General features: G+C 46.7%; 1 protein-coding gene across 10 annotated transcripts in view; it reads right to left on the bottom strand.

The window, feature by feature from the left end:
• IQSEC1 (IQ motif and Sec7 domain ArfGEF 1) overlaps positions 1-18,087 on the bottom strand; it is a 265,436-nt gene that overhangs the window by 111,213 nt on the left and 136,136 nt on the right. Inside the window, exon 1 of one of the 10 annotated variants that reach the window (XM_088522859.1) lies at positions 17,476-17,593. The exons of the other annotated variants lie outside the window; for them this stretch is intronic. Within the exon in view, the coding sequence (XP_088378985.1) occupies positions 17,476-17,552 (77 nt within the window). The 5' untranslated portion in view covers positions 17,553-17,593. Of the gene's footprint in view, positions 1-17,475; positions 17,594-18,087 lie in introns of those variants that run through there. 10 annotated transcript variants of the gene reach the window in all.

Here is an 18,087-nt window from a genome sequence, read left to right as displayed (position 1 = left end):
CACATAAAATAGTTGCTCCAACAAAATCAGAGCATCAGAGGAATCGAGTAAGAGGAAGCAAGCTTCTAAGTTATCATTTACACCTCTTCCAGCACACTTTTTCACTCTATATCACACTCTTATTATAAGAAATGCCAAGATCATGTCTGTAAAACAAGCATCCAGAAGGGAAGCAGTCTCACAAAGAGCACGTATGAACTTCTGTGCAAGTGTCAGTAACCTGAGGAATGAATCTGCTCAAGTGCTTAGAATAAGCAGGTGGAATAACTAATGAAATGCACTGACTTCAAATACAGGGAGATGAACAACTTGGAACAAGCGCTTTCAAGAGCTTGGCTTAAAGGTTTGGGTTCTTTTCCACATGTTTGTTTCTGAAGAATTAATATTGTCTATTTGGAAATAATTCAAGTATTTTTCTCCATCTCATTAGTCTTTTCGAGTAACAAGTGTTTGTTACATTAACTTGAAAAATAAAGAGAATGAGTGAAATTTATCGTCAGATCTCTGTATACGAGTCTGGAAAATCACACAAAAGAGAGCTCTCCACAGGACACAACTCTAGAGTATTCCTGTTTGTGGAAAAGTGCTTAAACCCAGATGTGTGCCCCTACAGCAATTCAGGTTAAGCTCTCCCAAATAGTTGGTTTTTAAAAAGGACCTTTTTCACGATGTCTGGCTTTCACTCATCTTCAAACACCAGAAGATAATTTAACCAGAAGTTTCCTGAAAAGCTTCGTCTGTCTCCGCTTCGCCAATGTGGGGGAATAACTGTCTGGATTTCAGGGAGACGGGGAACGCGGCACCACAAGCGCAGCCGGGGCCGAGGCGGGACAGCGGAGCGGCCAGATCGTGGCCATGAACACGGCCTACGCCACGGGCTGACAGGGGAAACGAGAGTGTCCAAGAGCACAGCGCTCTCATGAAAACAATTCATGTGAAAATAAATTCAGGAGAGCTGAGCACACTTCATGGCCTGGTAACAAGTCCTCCTACGTGATTTACAGGCAGGTATCGCTCCCCGCACAAATAGGCCCCACTGGATCATGAAAGAGGCCTCCTGACATAACAAACTGAAGTGAATTCATGAAATGCAAAACGCCATGCAAGCTGCTGAGCCTTCTGCAGAGGAGTAACACAGGTGTGACTAACATAAGAACATATTTAATTTTAATTTACAAGTTTGGAGCCTGCAGGTTTAAAGCTCAGGACGCTCTCGTCATGGAAACTGTCCCCAAGCGCAGCAGGTCAGACCACCCTGCCTTGAGTCCTGCTTAGGCTTCACCTTAACTAGTCGTCTTTGATGGCCTCAACTACATATGTAGGTGACCAGCTTTAGTGCTTTTGATGCAGTTACTGAAGCAATTATGAGACCTCTCATAACAGCTAAACTCTATAAACTCTTCTAATTAAGAAGTTCATTTCTTTCCTCATCAAGAGGCAAAAAAAAAAAAAAGTAATAATACTTTGAACACTTCAGTCACTTGCTAACTGTCAGTCAGTTAATTATAGAAATGAATTTATTGTCTCTTGCTAAAAGAAGACTCAATACAGATACTTGGCTTACTGCATAAATTATTGCTATTTCTATACTCATTGCAAAGGAAAATGATTAGCATGCAGATATTATATGGAAAACAACAAAAGGTCTTTAAATAGTATGCAAAAAGCACACTCTGAAAATGAGAAATTGTACTTGTCTAGCAAAATGAACTCCTATTAGAAAAGTCAAAGACCCTCTACCAATTTTTTAAGCAAAAGAAGTTGCCATTAAAATCTTTTCATATACCATGCTTTTCATAGTATGATCTATGTACAGTATCCACCCATGTTAATTACACAATTCATAAGCATTAAATTCATCAGTACTTACCACTTAATAAAAAGTCGTCTGACTCCTTCTGGAGAAGATCTGATTGTGCCAAAAGCAGATAAGCCTAGAGCTCTCTTTTCCCTCTACCTAATTGGCTTTACAGCTCACTAGAAAATAATCCTGTCCACGGGTAAATCGCAGGTAACCCTTCCATATAACTTGCTTTTCTTATGTGTGTTCAATGCAAAAAAGCTCAAGATGAAATGTGGCTTCAGGACTTTCTAAAATATGCTAAAAAAAAACCAAAAACAAGCAAAAAAAACTACCACCTGAATGACTGGGTAATCTAAGAGCAATAGCAGAAGCAACATCTTTCCAACACAAATCCCAAAAGCTGATTTCTAGGTGGGTCAGAGAAGGTCACAAGCGGTATAACTGGCGGGGGAAGGACTACAAACATTAGACAGCACTCCTCAATGGATGTTGCCACATACATTTTTAGCCATATGTATTATCTAAGGTGAATGCTAAAAAGCAAAAGCTACCTTAAACATCATCTAACTTCCCCGTTTCTAGACAAACAATTTTACCTGTTCAGCAGCCTATGGTTCTGTATCACTAAGCTCTCCTGAAAGCTGTGTAAATAAATAATAAAACAGCCTGTTAAATTCTCCAGGCTGCCTTGGACCTAGTTTCAGACTTCTAGGGTTTCAATACGTATCATTATGCTCTGTGCCATGAAAGCCCAGAGCTTCAGCACAGTTAAAACCCAGGGCTGCTTTTTAGCCCAAACTAAAAGTCTGAGCTAAAAAATGATGTGGCGACATCATTTATGTAGAGACATGGAAACTTGTACAAGTTGCTCCAAGGTGATACCATTCTTCAGTGATGAGCCAGGCTGCCTTCAGCTTCTTTTGCCTAAGAACACTCAGTAACACGTAAAAGCTAAAATGGCTTTAGAGGTACTAAGGGATGACTGGTGGAGGCTGTGATTAAAATGAACCTCACACTGCCCTTCATTTTCATTTTCTTGTAACTATTTGCCCTTGGCTCTTCTTAACAACAACTGCCCCCAAACAAACCAAGCACACAGCACCTGCTACCATTAAATTTGTAAAATGTCTTGAGTTTTTACAGACGAATCTCTCCCAAATAAGTAAGTAAATAAGTAAATAAAACCCAGAGTAATGTATGTTTGAAGAAGTCTGCTTTAGGGAGACCAAGAAAGCCCAGATAAATTAATGCTGAAATCATTTCCCCTTCAGATTTCTATGCACAGACCAGAGAATCACAGAAACATGGTAAACTTGACCCAATGTATTTTAGTATGCAAAATACACAGGACACATTCATATACTCCTAATGTAGCAGAATTCCAGATAACAATCCCAGCCTAGCACCACAGTGCAATGTGCTATATTGGCTTCAAGAGCTGTTTAAAAAACCATTGAAATACTGTGTAGTATTTGCTATGCCATTTGGAAGGGATCTTTTAACCCAAAGGAAGGTTTGCATTAAAGTAATTACTTCTGTACTGTATTAAAACACAAGAATAATGGCTATACAGCGAGCCATACCCTGTACGAAGATTAAAGTGCCCAGAGGTCTAATGACAACCTACGTTCGCTTGTCTTGTAGCTTCAGTTCAGTATTTCACATACTTGACAGTATAGTTTTCAAAATGCTGAAGAAACCCGCATATAAATGGAATACAAAATTAAACACCTGAAAACACAGGTGCTGCTAACTCTCTTGTATCTCCTGACTAGACAGCCTGTTGCCTTTGGTTGCACTCACCAGTCCAGGAGCCACAAAGCGCTGAAGCGTCTTCAGCCCCTGCTTGCCAAGGAGGGCGAGCGGCCTGCAGTGCCGCTCCCAGGGCCACCTCCATGCCCGGCTCCTGCCACACTCTGGCCCCGCTCTCCCCGCTGCTGCGCAGGTGGCTCCTGAGCCAGGGCAAGGCTGTTGGGTGGCCTCGTGCTCCGCTGGAAAATGGCCTGTCTTGGGGCACGGCAGTTACCGCCGCCGCAAGCAGCGGGCAGGCATGGGCGCACGGCCGGGCATGCAGAGGTGGCTCACACAGCACCACGACCAAGCATCTCACCATGGACTGACAGATTCTCCACAGATTAGCTCAGATGCAGGCTCTGATTCCTTCCTCTTAATGCTGAATTTAGGCATTTTTGTTTAAAAGAACGTCTGTGCTTTTGTGAAGCACTGTGGCTAACGAGAAGCAGCGCTATGCAGGAGGTGCACCCGCCGGCAGGGCGGCCCCGTGGTACCTGCCCTTCCTCAGCTGCGGATTTTTCCCGATGGAAAAGCAGCCCCGTTCTGATGCTCCCCAGAAAAGGGAGGGAAAAAAAAAAAAAAAAAAAAAGCAGACAACCATAAAGTCTGACTGAACCAAGATGGAAAATGTTTGCAGAAGAAATCGAGGGGAAGGAACTCCAGGACAGCTGGAGTAAAGTAAAAACTCGTTTTTACTTTTTTCCACATGTGGAGCACACTGTTGACTATTTTCCTCCATTCCTTGCAAATGGAAGATGCAAGCTGAAAACTATGTGCTACACCATGACAAACCTTCAATTTGCTCCCTGTGGGCTGTGGATGTGCTGATTCAGATGGCTGCAGTCTGCTCCTCTAACCACTAAGCCCATCAGGACGGGCTGGCCCGGCCAGGCGGGGCCTGTTACAGAGAGCACAACTAGCGCAGGGCGCAGCCGAGGCGCTCGCGGGCTTTGCGTAACACCTACGTGTCCGTTTTCACACTGACACGACCATAGAGCTGCTCTCAAAATGCTGCTAAACAACCTCTGGTTAAATGTGCCTATCCCTCCACCTCTGGCAAGTTACTATAAGGCAAACAAGCCAACTGCTGCTTTAACGCCAGCTCGGCCAGGTTGGGTCAGGGAGAGCTCTGCACCCGGTCGGGGGGTTACGGGTGGCCTCGCACGGCACGAGGACGGTGCTGTGCAACTTAGTGCGCTGGCAGCCACCAGTTTGTGGCAGCCCTGCTGCAGCCACCAGTTTGCAGCAGTTCTGTAAGGTGCAGGACGCTGCGTGCTCTGTGGGCTCACGTGGCGATGCACCAGGCTCCCCACATGTTGTCCAAAATGCAGCTTTGCTGCCTGGTGTGCAATAAACTAGGAATCACACACTCAGGAGGGACATCTCACTTATTTTGGAGTTGCACAAGCCTGGATGCTTGGTGTTTTCCCTCAGATCAAGCACAGGCTACACATTCAGTGGCGTCATCTCAGCCCTGGCACGGAGGTGACGGGATCCCTTTGCCTGCAAAGGCCTTGCCGTTCTTCTGCTCTGGCGCCAGGAACATGGGAGCGCAGCGGGATCCCCGTGGCCTCACCTACTGCTCCCCACAGCCCTGGTGAAGCGGCCCAGTGTGCGCTGGGCCCCAGTGCTTGCTGCAGCGCGCGGGCCCTCGCCCCCACACAGGGCCCTCGCCCCCGCACCGGGCCGGGCCCTCGCCCTCGGCTCAGGGCCGCGCGCCGGGCGCAGGAACCGCACCCTCGCGGATGTGGGCGATGTCTCCGCCCGCTAATTAAAACAGAAGCAACAAAGACGCAGTCAGTCCGAGTCCAACGAAAACAGAGCCAGCCCTAAACCCCAGAGTTTCCTTTCAGAGCGGGGCTGCTCCTCTCCCGGGCACAAAATGCCTCATTCAGAAGCCCCGCAGCACCCAGGCAGCGGCAGCGCCTGCATGGAGCGAGCGCCACACGACCACCAGCGACGCAGGAGCTGTCTGAGCCACCCCCACGCGGCCGGGGACATAAGGGTGACAGATAGAATGGGATGGCGACGGCGTCCCAAAGCACAGGCTGAGCCTGGGGGTTTCCAGAGAATGACAGAAAAGCAAACTTGAGCTGCAGCAATTTTTTCCACAAAAAAACTCTTTTTTTATGCTGCTCCCAAACTCATTGGTTTCATCAAACTTACAAGGGAAAGATTATCCATTAAAACAACCAGCAGCATGACTGAAAATACTCATAGCACTGCACAAAAGGGAACTTGCTCAGAGGATGCTGGTGGTGGGGGCAGCAGCGAGTGCTCTATAAATAAGCACTGCTAGGTCTGCCTTCACACTGCCCCAGCGGCGAGATCAGTGACCAGAGAAAGCGGTGCCTGTTTACAGGTGAGCGGGTCGTATGTGTGAAGCTTAAGCAAAAACAGCCACGCACGCAACGGTTGGAGGCATCTTTGAAGTCTGGCCCGGCAGGGATGTGCACCCGCATAGAACAGTGCAGGCACAGAGCCCAAGTGACTCCAGCATTACTGAGCTCAGGGTGAACATCTGTGTGGGAAAGGCTCTTTTTTCCATCTTTAAGCACCAATCTGGTCAACCTCAGCTCTGCTTGTGCTGTTGGTTCTAACCGTGGTGAGAAATGGCTTTTGTCTTGACCCAATTCTCTCCCACGGTTCAATTCCAGTTTCTAACGTACAGAGCTGCTTTTTGCTGGGAACCAAGGACCCTGGAGCGTTAATTCAGCATCCTCCTGATAAAAGCTCCCTACAGTCTCGGTGTGATTGTCATGAAAATTCATGCAGGAATCCAGTCTCTAAACTATTTCCTTGGCACAGAATAATTATGCAGTGTGAAATGCAGTAATTATTTAGATTACGTGCTTTCTCAAGGGAAGCTTACATGACAAAACATACCATTCAAAGCATATAACCCTGTAACATGAGGAAATTACAGCATGAAAACGGCTAGCTCTTTTTAAATATTACATACAAGATTGCTGTGAGAGCACAGGCGAGCAGCCCCGTTCCGGGAGCGAGGGCGCCCGGCAAGGCGCGCGCCGCCTGTCAAACACGGCGCTCGAGGAGCGCGAGCGGCACCGCGGGGCGGCCGCGGCCGGGCGGCCCGGCTCGCCGCTGCCTTTCGCACGGCGCCCGCAGGTAACGTGCTGGCTGGACCCTGCCTGGGAGGCACTGGAAACTTTGGGGTTTTATTGTGCCACAAAAGCCACCTCCTCATCCTTCCCCCTTGCCTTTGTCTGATGCTCGGCACATGCGCTGCAGCGCCGCGTCTGGGAGATAAAACAAACAAGAGCTGATGATAGGCAAACCCTCATTAGGAAAGGGTTTCTTTCATCCTGCAGCTTTTGCTTCGGTCTCATTTACAAACAGGCATTTCCAAGACTCTAAAGTCATGAAAGCTCCACTTTTCAGCACAGATTTTTTTTCAACAATCCTGTACTTTTCAAAGCACAAGTAGGACTGTAACCTAGTAACTATGTCAGACTAGTTAAGAGTTAACTATGCAAGGCAAGAGAACGCTACTGCGGCGAGAATCCATCTTTAACGCATGCAGTTTTCAGAGACTTACCACAAGCAAATATTTAAATGCTGTACTGTACCTGATAGTCCTGACAGAAATGCAGTACTTCCACATCAGATTCCACATCGCGCTGCCATCTCCCTTCATGACCTTCTCCAAGGCGTTCGTAAAATTAAAGAGATTCCAATAACTCCAGGAACAAGCAAGTTTAGCAGGCACACGGCAGAGTTAGTCCAAGGTTCACGCGGCAGCCAAGCACTGATTCACGATTTCCAAGTGATTCCTCCGACCTCCACTCAAGCGAACTCAGAGGGAAGCCAGCTTTCCCATCTGAAGTCTCGGGTTACTTCTTTCTTCACGATTTACACGACTCCTTGTTTACATTATTTGCGAGCCAGGCAAGATTATTAGAGGCTGCTCTGAAAGCTACGTATAATATCATTCCAAGCTGTCATGTCATGAAAAGCTACCTATGCAGCACTTCAGAAAAGTTAGTTCTTGTTTATTCCACTTTGAAAAACACCACGATAAGCGGCTCCCAGAGTATCACTTACTAGCACTCTAAGCGCTCACCAAATACACCCTAAATCATCTGGCTGAGGCTGAATAAGCTCCCAACTGTTTGCAAAATTTCTTGTGTACTGTAATAAACTTTTTGGTGCCAAAAGAAGTTATGAGTCATTTTCCAGGGCTGTGTGTGAACACCAAGTTATGACTTTCAGAAGTGATTATGTCAGCTTGATACTTTGCCTATAAATTACGTTAAAAACGAAATGCTAAGATCTGACTAAAAATGTCCTATTCACTGTGCCTGTGGAATTCCCTTACCACACTCCAATCTCTTGCACAGGGAAAGGCCAATGGGACTTTATCCTTGTCACAGTATCTGCCCCTCGGTATCTAAAGCCAGAAGTCCCAAGTGTGAGTGTAGCCCACAGCTTATGGAAAATTAGGGGTATTTACAAGCTAACTTAGCTATTTACACTGACTTTTTATATTAAGCCGAATAACTTTGCATGCTGCTTTCCTAGGAGTAAGTTTAAAGATATCACCAAAAGTTTGTATAGAACTTAAGCCTAAAACGCATACATGGAATCACCCGCACAGACAAGCATTATTACTATTATTTTTTCTGAGGGACAAGTTCTGCGTTGGTTTCTCCAAGACCACCCAGGAAGTTCGTGGCGCTGCTCTGACAGGCTGAAGCCTCCCAAGCCTTGTGCTGGGCCCACCAGACCACACTCGCTTCCCCGCAGCGAGGTCAACAACACAACTATCAGAGATCCTCTGGATCAAAGGCATTAAGTACATGTTTACGTTATAAAATTCAGATAAGCAAGAAACTGAGTTCATGCTACTTTTTCACAGAACAGCACGCTTTTATGATTAAATGTCTGTTTTCTGTTGCACAACTCCATTTTGTACAAGACCATTTTATCTACGGTCTCCTGACTGTTGCTACTATTCTGAAATGGACTCTGGTCAGTGTTCTTCTGACAACTACTCTGGCAACAAGCTATTGGTGGTTCAGACAAAAGGTCGGAAAAAGTTCCACTGCATGTCATACATTTTAAATCAGGTTTAACTGAGAAAAAAAGGTGTATTTATATTAGAAAACTTTTAGATCTGTTCTTAACATTATCATTGAAATACACTTCAGTGGTGGAAGAAAGTTCAAGGCAGACCAGCTGGACTTCGTCCATTACCCTAACCTAGAAATTTGAGAGATAAGCCCATCTTACGCAAAAGACAAAATTAATAGTATTTTTTTTTCCTCTATGTAGTGTAAAGGTACCAAAGAGCACACTTAGCTGTGCCTACCCATACCTCTTGGAGCATATAGGTAACATCTTACTAATGTAATTGCTTTTTTAGGCTATATACTTCTCTGTTCACATTCAGTTGCAGTATTTTGACAGTTCAGCATCTGCAACAAAAGCATTTTAGATGCACCTGTCTCCAAAGAAAGATTAAGATAAATGTCTGACAGACCTATCATAAGAGAGGACTATTTGAACCATCTGCTTCATTCATGTTTGTAACATTCTTTAAGCATCACAGGACAAAAATAAGATGCCTAAAAAAAAAAAAAAAAGAGAGACTGCTACAGCATTAAAGATAGAAAAGAAACTGGAAAAGGCACTGCAATTTTATGAAGCAGCATGCAGAATATTTCAGCTGCTCTCCAGAGAGGCCAAGTTTGGCCACTAATTCGCAATGAAACAGATCTAGACGAGTCAAGGAAACCGCCCACTGAGCAAGCATTAATTCTGCAGAGAAGGGTGTACCAGAGCTGCAACTGCCAAGACTGAAATTTGGAATAATTTGGAATAATTTGGGACTGAGAGGCAGCCTACAACTGAGAGATAATAATATGCACACAGAAATGCTCAGTACTATGAAAATCATGTGTACAGAGTTAGTATAATTCTAGTATGTCGGTCCTATGATTAAATCTCAGATGTAAGTAAATGCTATTTATTCTGGTGTAGACAGGAGGACAGCTGTAAATATGAACAAAAGATTACTGTGAAGTGCTTCTTGAAATGATATTTAGGGGTATGCTTAAGCCTAATGGCATCCTGCAAAGCTTCAGGAGGGCAAGGAGAAACAAAGCTTGATTTGACCTACTGCGAGTGCTAATAGCATCAGCTCGTAGCTGATGATTTCTGTATAGAGATGTGCAGAACTGGTGATTAATCAAAACCTCTGGCTAATTCACATCTCTCATCATGATGGGCTGCATTTTCAAAAATCAGCTCCTTAGTAATCAAATTATGAAGGAGGTGATAGGATAAGTACCAAAAGGAAAACAGATTCATCACCTATTCCTTACAATTTAAAAGTCTTACTTAGAAACAGAAGAACTTTTCCAGGAGAAGTAAGCGAGTAAGTCCCTTTCCTCTTAGCTGTGTTGCCTTCCCTTTGCTGCCAGGGACATGACCTGGCAGCCTGGAACATGGCACAGATTAACATCTCAGATGCTTTCACCTTCTCGAGAGCTTGTTTGCATTCGCTGTACGACCGAGCAAGACGAACCCCAGCGCAGCAGGGCCCTGCGGCCACCCTGTCACTGTTCAGCCGGGAGCTTCACTCTGAGGGCCCCAGCGCAGCCCTGTCCTGCACTGCGATCCCGGGCAGCCGAGCGCCCGCGGCTGCTGGCAGGGGCTGCTGGAGGCCGATGTGACCCGCTGGTTTGCTACTCCTCACTGCATGTGGCAATAAAACTTCAGCGCTACCTCCCCCTTGAACCCAAATCCCCATCCTCCAGCTGGACACCAGCCAGCCACGCAGTCCAGCCCAACACAGGCAGCTCTCTCTCAAGAGAGCCTCAGTTGGGCCATTTTTCACCTCGCCCTGGGTTCCACTGAAATCTCTACTGTATTTTTCCTGCTTGCTGCTACAGCACAACTCAAGTGTTCTCCTCGAGCGTCGTGGCAGCACCCTGGGCTCAGGAGCTGCCCTGGCACCCTGAGAGCAACGCACGCGCTGGGCACTGCTGCCCTCTCCTCTCCAGTCTGGAGAGGGCAGCCCAGCTCACTTGGAGATGAACTTCAACACCTGAGGAAACAGGAAAACCAGTTTGCAACTTTATAAAATATTTTGCACCCTAGCATTATTAATCTTAGTAGGAATAGAAGTCTTTTAGATCTAGATGCGACCGCCAATTTGGACAAAGATGATGCTATGGCCTGGCCCTCCCGAGCGGCAGCCGTGGCCCCCTCCCTGCCACGTCGGTGCTTCCCCTTGGCTGCTCCCGGGGGCTGCCCCAGCCCCGGCTGGAAGGGCTGGACAGGGTGGCCTGAAACAGCTGAGACGGAGGCACATTCGTTGTTTGCTGTTTGTGCTCTGAAGTGATGAGCACGGAGCACAGAAGGGGTGACAATTGGAAGAAGCAGTACCGTAAAATGCTAGAATAAAATTCATGGAAACTTGCTTGTCAGAGCCCTCTGCCGCTTCTGAGGGCACGCGGCATGCTTTCAGCAGCAATAATCTAATTCTTTCAAATGTTTTTGATTGCGAAGAGAACTGGAGCCCCTATTAGCCCATTTCGTGTAGAAGGACAGTTAAGGACCCTTAAAACAAAACACGCTGTGGGGGTAGGGTACAGAGGGCATGGATACACATCAAGAACAAAATGGAGGATTTCAATCTCTTTCCTATTTTTTACATTGCAAACATAAAGCTGCTCCAGGCAAAGACGTTACAGGTGATATAAATCATATTTAAACATACTAAAGTTCAGGTTTTTAGAAGCTGTAGGTGGTATATTACTTTTAAATTATATTAATAGGAAGGCAATACTTAATTCATCAGATGGCATTCTCTTATACTCCTCCCTCCGCAGATTCATCCATACTTCACATAAAATCAGCGCAGCGAGGAGACAGCGCCAAGGCCCGTCACGGAGGTCGCTGTGAAGCGGCTCCACGAAACCGAGTGCCCAGGGCATCTTATCTGATTTGCTTTCAATAAAGTCGCGCGCTCCGGATGCGGGCAGCACTTCACACATGACGTGCTTTCAGCTACGGTATCTCACTGCTTTAGATGTACATGGGCTCTTCCTAAATTAGGTTAGGACCACATTCCCATGAAGAGGGAAAATAAATACACTGCAGAGCATATTCAAGAGTGAAAAAGGAGATTTGCTTATTTTCACGTATTTTCTTCCAGCACAAAGTGATCAGGAAACAAAATCTAGAAGCATTTATAGTATTAAGTGAATTATATTTACAGGGCATTTAACAAAACGAAAATGCGAGTGTTGGCGCTAGCAACCATCCTATCTGGTGTTGGCTGCCAGGACAGTCCCAGGACTATTTTTAACTTAGGTAGCGCTCTCTTTATACAGCTACTGCTACCAAGTAAGGATGGAAAGGAGCCTTGCAAATAGATAGTTTAAAATTTTTAAATTGAAAAGCATTCTGGCCTTTTAGACAAATTAGAGTATCTTCAAATCTCTAATTTGTTGCAAGTAACTGTTTTTAGTGGAGAGAACGGGTTTAAATAAAGTATTTTCACAGTGCATTTTTCCCTAGCGTATTTTTCTTCCTCTTTAACCTTTCAGACTTCACACAAATATTCCTAAGAGGATGCAAAACACTACCTTGGGGGAGTTCATAGCAGTGACAGCCACAGAGTGGTCCCTCCGCGGCCCTGAGCGAGCAGGACTGGCATTTTGCTATAGGGCACCTCTCCTGCGGCCACCGGGCTGGCCGGCTCGGGCAGCCCCGCAGCAGCGTCGTGCAGCCTCCTTGTGCGCGGCCTCCAGGCCTCTCCCTTTGCCGGTTTCTGCCGGGAGGAGGATCGAAGGCGACGCAGAAAGCTCCCTGGTGCCTCAGCGAGGCTCGTTGCGGAGCACACAGTCAGAACGTGCCAATGCCAGGGCCATCGCTCGCCTCTACGCAGAGGAGGGAGCAGCTAGCGAGCGGCCAGGCACGCAGGCCGCCTGCTCTCGAGGGGCGCAGCTGAAGGGCAGCCCTTGGCGCCTGCCACGCTCCCGAAAGCCTGGCCGGGACCGCTCAGCTGGCGCGGGAGGGAGGGCAGCAGGAGCTGCGGCTGCCCAGGCTGCCCGGCGCGGGCAGGTGCTGGTGTTCATTCCCAGAACACGAGGCACGTGGCTTGCCAACGCCTGTGGAGCGGCAGGGAAGCAAAGGAAAGGCACAGACCCGAGAGCCCTGCTTGCTTCGCTGGCACCGGCTCTGCTAGCAACAGCAGCAGCGGGGATGTCCCCAGCCCAGGGGGTGGCTCGGCAGAACCAAAGCCCCATGGGGCGCAGAACCGCAGGGGCTGTCCACCAGCAAGAGCCCGAGAGCTCCCAGGGGAGCTAAGCACAAGCCTGAATTCAATGCATATAAAGACAGCTTTTTAAATGCCTGCAGGAACACGTTGTTAGACCTAAACTAGCACCACTGGTGTTACAATGATGACTTCGACCAGGTTAACAGGTACTCCCGTTTTTCTAATTTAAAAGTATCAGCTTCAAGTCACTTCATTTCTCAGAGCCTAGATAAGTCCTCTGATTGCTTATAAGGCATTTCCTTATTTCATGGGGGACTTTGAGGGTTTCACCTAATCCCTCTTACGCTGACATAAGAATATTGCAATCTGTCTTGTTTGCAGGCTGTCCTGCGAGAGGATGGGGGATTTCGGGGAAAGGGAGGAGGACACAATTTCATGCTCTCAGCTGCTCTGCAGTTGCATAAACTTTGCCAAACATGAGCCTCCCTGGAGAGCAGCAGTATAGGCAGTGTGACTCAGCCTGCTCTGGATGAAGTCACTGTCAAGTGAGAGCAAACTGTTTGTTTCTAACAACATATATGGTGAACTCCAAATGCAAGTTCAAGGCGAAGCCTCACTTACTTTACCCACCCACTTTGCTCTGTTTGGTCCAAGCCAGATCACAAAGAGACACCATATTTAAGTGACAGCAAGAAGAAGAGTAAATCGACTGACCCGAATGTCTGTGAGAAAGCAAAAGAAGCTGCTGGGTCTTAAGGACTAGCACCTGGGAGTTTTTTTTTTTTCCCCTCACTGTTACTGTGATTTGTAACTACTGTGCACAGCCACCATTTCCTGGCAATATGGCCAGGTATGGTATTTAATGCAACAGTTAGACACTTTTTTTTTTTCCTTTTATATAGATATATGTGTGTATATATATATATATTTAACAATAGCTTTAACAATAACTTTCCCTTTAAGTATATAATGACACACCACAACTGTGAGGTCTCAGCCTGCTTCCAAACACTCCATTTGCTTAGAGGAACCAGCGAGTTACGGCTCCTCCTGCCTGGTCCCTGCAACCCATCCCTACATAAGCCCCACGGCGCTGCCAGCACCAGAGGCCAAGAACACAGACCATCAAAGCCCTTTTTAAACACCGAGCTAACCCGAAGGCCAGCCCTGCCATAGATCATTTAAAGCACATGTGCCATCCCAGAAACCGCATCTCAACAGGGGCTCGCGAATCCTTGGATGGCACAAGGGGAGCAGGGAGGAGCACGGGGCTGCCGCTGCTCTGCGCAGCGCAACGTCTGGCAGCTCTCCAGCGACTCTGTTATTTTGTGATACCAGGTACAGCAGCAACGATCTGCCCCTACCAAGCAAGTGGAAAGCATTCTCATTTACAGTCAGCACCGAAACACCCTAATGGCACTGAATTACATGCCAAAGCTATTCATATCCAGAGGTGGGCTTAAATACGTGCTCTGCTCTACCCTGAATCACAATGCTGGAATTGCCCATCCCAGCTGGAAACCTACAGAAAATTTCAGCTAATCCCTGCTTTCCGGAACATCAAAAGCTCCCATCATCTCTCACTTACCTTATTACCCTGGCGTGCCTGGAATCAGAAAGCCCCCAACTCTCCTTGCATGGATTTACGCTTTCCTTCAGACACACTGAATATGTATGCTATTTTTATATATATAAATAACTTAGATATATGTTATGCTTACTTTCAGACCACACCAACATCAGAAAAATAAAAAAGGAAAAGGACCTTTGCTTGTTAAGCAACTGGGCTTCAGTAAAGTGCCTTTAAAAAAGCCATTGAATTTATTTTTTTTTAATAACTTATTAGCAAGGGCGGAGGAAATTTTGGAAGGCAAGAAGCCTCCTTAAAACTACACACTACAGCAGCGCTGCCAGTGACAAGCGTTCTCACCTTATGCTTCGTGCTCAGCGCAGCGCTAGCAGCACCATTTCTCGCTGGGCCATTACCCACCAGCTGGCACCAGCACAGTATGATGCACCCAGTGGCTAAAGAAAATGCTCACTTCCACATGCAAAACCTGGAGTCACAAGGTTTTATAGTAATCCATTGAGTAAGCATGAGACGTTCATCCTCAAAATCCCACAAAACCCTATAGTGATTTGCTCATCTTAAACTAAGCTGCTATAGAGGGAAATCTCTAGACTTCAAGCATTTGTACTCAAAGGATACTGAAAAACAGCACTTAAGTGAAGGATTATATTGCTGACCGGAATGCACTCAGTGTTGCTGGCAACAAAGACCTCAAATTTGACTTTTGTGAATTACTAAGTTATGAAATGTCTTTGGATAAAGTTTCTATCCCAATCCCAGGTTGCTGTTTACAATCTACTGCAACTTTCATAAAACCAAGCTGGAAGTTTATCCTCATGTTACTGGGGGCATCAGCATCATTGCCTCACGGTGACTTTGATCAAGGTGTGTAAATACGCACGTGGTGGGTATTCAGCCCTGGCTGCTGAAGTCACTTGCCAAGAGGAGAATATAGCTTAAAAGGACAGCATGTTTCTTCTGCCCTGTTTGGTGCGTTCTCCTGCCGCGTTAAGGAAATGCCACTGGCAAGTCCCCACGCAGCGCGCGCAGGAGCACGGCCGCGGCAGGGCAGCGCGCGCGGCAGGGCAGCGCACGACCCGCGGGGGCAGGCAACACGCCCGGCCGGCCCGCGCGGAGCTGCCCTGGAGCCCCTGTTTCCACACGGACGCAAAGGTCCACGCGAGCGGTGCTCAGTGCACGAAAAGTTCCACCGGAAATCAGCACTGTCCGGGTCACGCAGCCAAAGGTTCCCCACAGAGCGAGGCTGCCAAGCGCTGCTGCGTTTCTGAGCGCCGAGCGGACGGCCGCGGAGCGCCCGGAGCGACGCGAAGCGAGGGACAGCCACGGCGCCGCGCAGCGGGCAGGGAGCGCGAGGCCGCGCGCTGCCCCTGCCCCGCTCCGGCTTCGTATTAAAAATAGGAAACTTGCACAAACTGATACCAACTCTATCCCAAAGCCCCTCAGCTCTTCTCCAAGAGCATTTTAAACAAATCTGTGAATGCTAATGAACTGCAGTTAAAAGGAAGCCTTGAGAAAGTGAGGCATATTTTTTCTTCTCAATATGGACTTCCTTGCAGTCAGCTGCATTATTCATTCTTGATCATTTGCTTTTCACACCTGGTTTTGCTGCTGTGCTTTAAGGGCTGAGTCCTCATGCTACTTCTGTTGATGCTCGCATGCTTGAGGACGGGGCGGGCCAAGTACATCTACATTTTGATGACATAAATTAACTGTCTACAAGGAAGCAAATTGCTGAGGTTTCCATTAGGAGATGCAGAAGAACTCCAGGGCAATTCATTTGCAACAAAGCTGGGAGTTTGCCAGGAACCCAAGACATGAAACTTTAGTTTAGTTGTATTTGTTTGCATCAAAACAGTCTGGCTTCATCCATTTTATATGTTTTTTTTTCAGCATAAAAGACTGATATTACAACAGGCTGTGAATAGTTTGGATTTTTTGGGCTTTCAAATGAAACCTGTGAAAAGCTTCCACAAGAGATTGAAGCTATCTTTTGAAACTTCACAAGCCAATGGTCACAGATGAGGGTCCCGTATTACTCAATGCCAGAAAGTGCGGGGCACCCCTTAAACCTTGAAAAAGATTGGAACAGTTCCCTTTCCAGCCTTCAGTCACTGCATGAAAAATTCAACTGCAATTAGCATTTAGTACAAAGCACTTTCTGTAGGCTGACAATAGATAGTGAGACCAGAAAGTGTACGTAACAGGAACAGAATCCTATTTTAAAGAATTGCATGTTTTTTCTTAACAATGAAATGATCCACTTTCTCTTCCTTGGAAAATTCAGATGCATACAATTCCTATATTTAGTACCTTAGCTGAAGAGCAAGGAATGGGAAGTTTATAGATTAAAAAGCATCAGGGTAAGTTCAGGGCCATGTTAAATGGAATTGCTTATTTTGCTGTTCCATTAAATAGGCAAGCTCAATGCATCTGACACCCAGCCCTATTCTTTATGATCACTATTCACCATCAATCATTTAAGCTGGATGTCAGACCTGCCCGACTGGTGTGCCCATTGCTCTGAATGGATGTGATGTGCACTTTATACTGGGAGGGAAATGAAAGATAAACTATCATATTAATAGATTTTTTTTGGGGGGGGGGAGGGGGGAGGATGGAAAAATAGAGAGAGATCCTTTGTGCACTACAGAGATTTGCATGACATTTCAATTAATCTCCTGGTGCTATTTACAGTCTGTAAATCACACATCACAAATTACCTTACCTAAGGATAGAACATCACATAAAAAAGTATCGAGTCTTAGCTGAGATGATTTGACTTAAAGTGAATGTTGAAACTAAACAGCATCACCACCTTTCACATCTGCATGCACAGAGACAAAAGTGACTGATAATTAATGCAATAAACCAGCAGCTTTACAATCTTTGTCACAAGTTCTCATTAATTCCCTACCACTCCCTTTCCCCTCATACTTGCCTTTCAGCAGGAGAGCAGAATGGCCAGGAAAAGCACTGGTGGCATCGTGGGCAGCCCCAGTTCTGAAAAGCATCTCGGAGTTAATGTTTTCTTACCTTTTATAGAAGCCGTGAAGAGGCTGGAGACACAAAAACTGCCAGTAATCCAAGCAGAAGGCCTTCAGCTTCAGCATTTTCACACAGTTCCACTGCAGCAAGTGTATTTGCAGCTAGGCTTAACAACACAGGACTCCTTTTTGTTACGCTTTGACTGACTCAAACCCAAACCAGCGCACTCCTGCACTCGCTGCTGCAGCAGAAGTGTTTCTAATTGCCACCGCTGCTCGCAGCGGGCACGCACATGGCACAGCACCTGCACACTCACTGCATCCCACTTCATACAAAGAGGCAGGCGCACAAAGGCTGCAAACGCATCTCCTGCATGCTCAGATCCCACAGGCAGTTTGTCTTTCCCAAAGTCTCCAATACTTGCAGGTTGCTGTTTTCACACAGAAATCCCACTTCTGCTTTTGGGTATTTTCAGGTCACTCTACGGGCCCTTGGAGCAAATACCACACGCATATTCCAGTTAGGCAGGCGGAAGGCCCTTTGGAAAGCATCGCTGGAGCTCCCAGAGCTTAGCAGAACACAAGCAATTACTGCAATCGGATCCAACAACAACTGCCCTATGGCCACAGCAGCAGCGGGGCTGCGATCCCATGAGGTGGA

This window comes from Tinamus guttatus, unplaced genomic scaffold (assembly GCF_059628265.1).
Source record: "Tinamus guttatus ecotype Peru unplaced genomic scaffold, ASM5962826v1 Tinamus_guttatus_pri_ptg000169l, whole genome shotgun sequence".
Lineage (NCBI taxonomy): Eukaryota > Metazoa > Chordata > Aves > Tinamiformes > Tinamidae > Tinamus > Tinamus guttatus.
The sequence above is the reverse complement of the archived record's forward strand: the minus strand, read 5'-3'. Positions and strand labels throughout refer to the sequence as shown.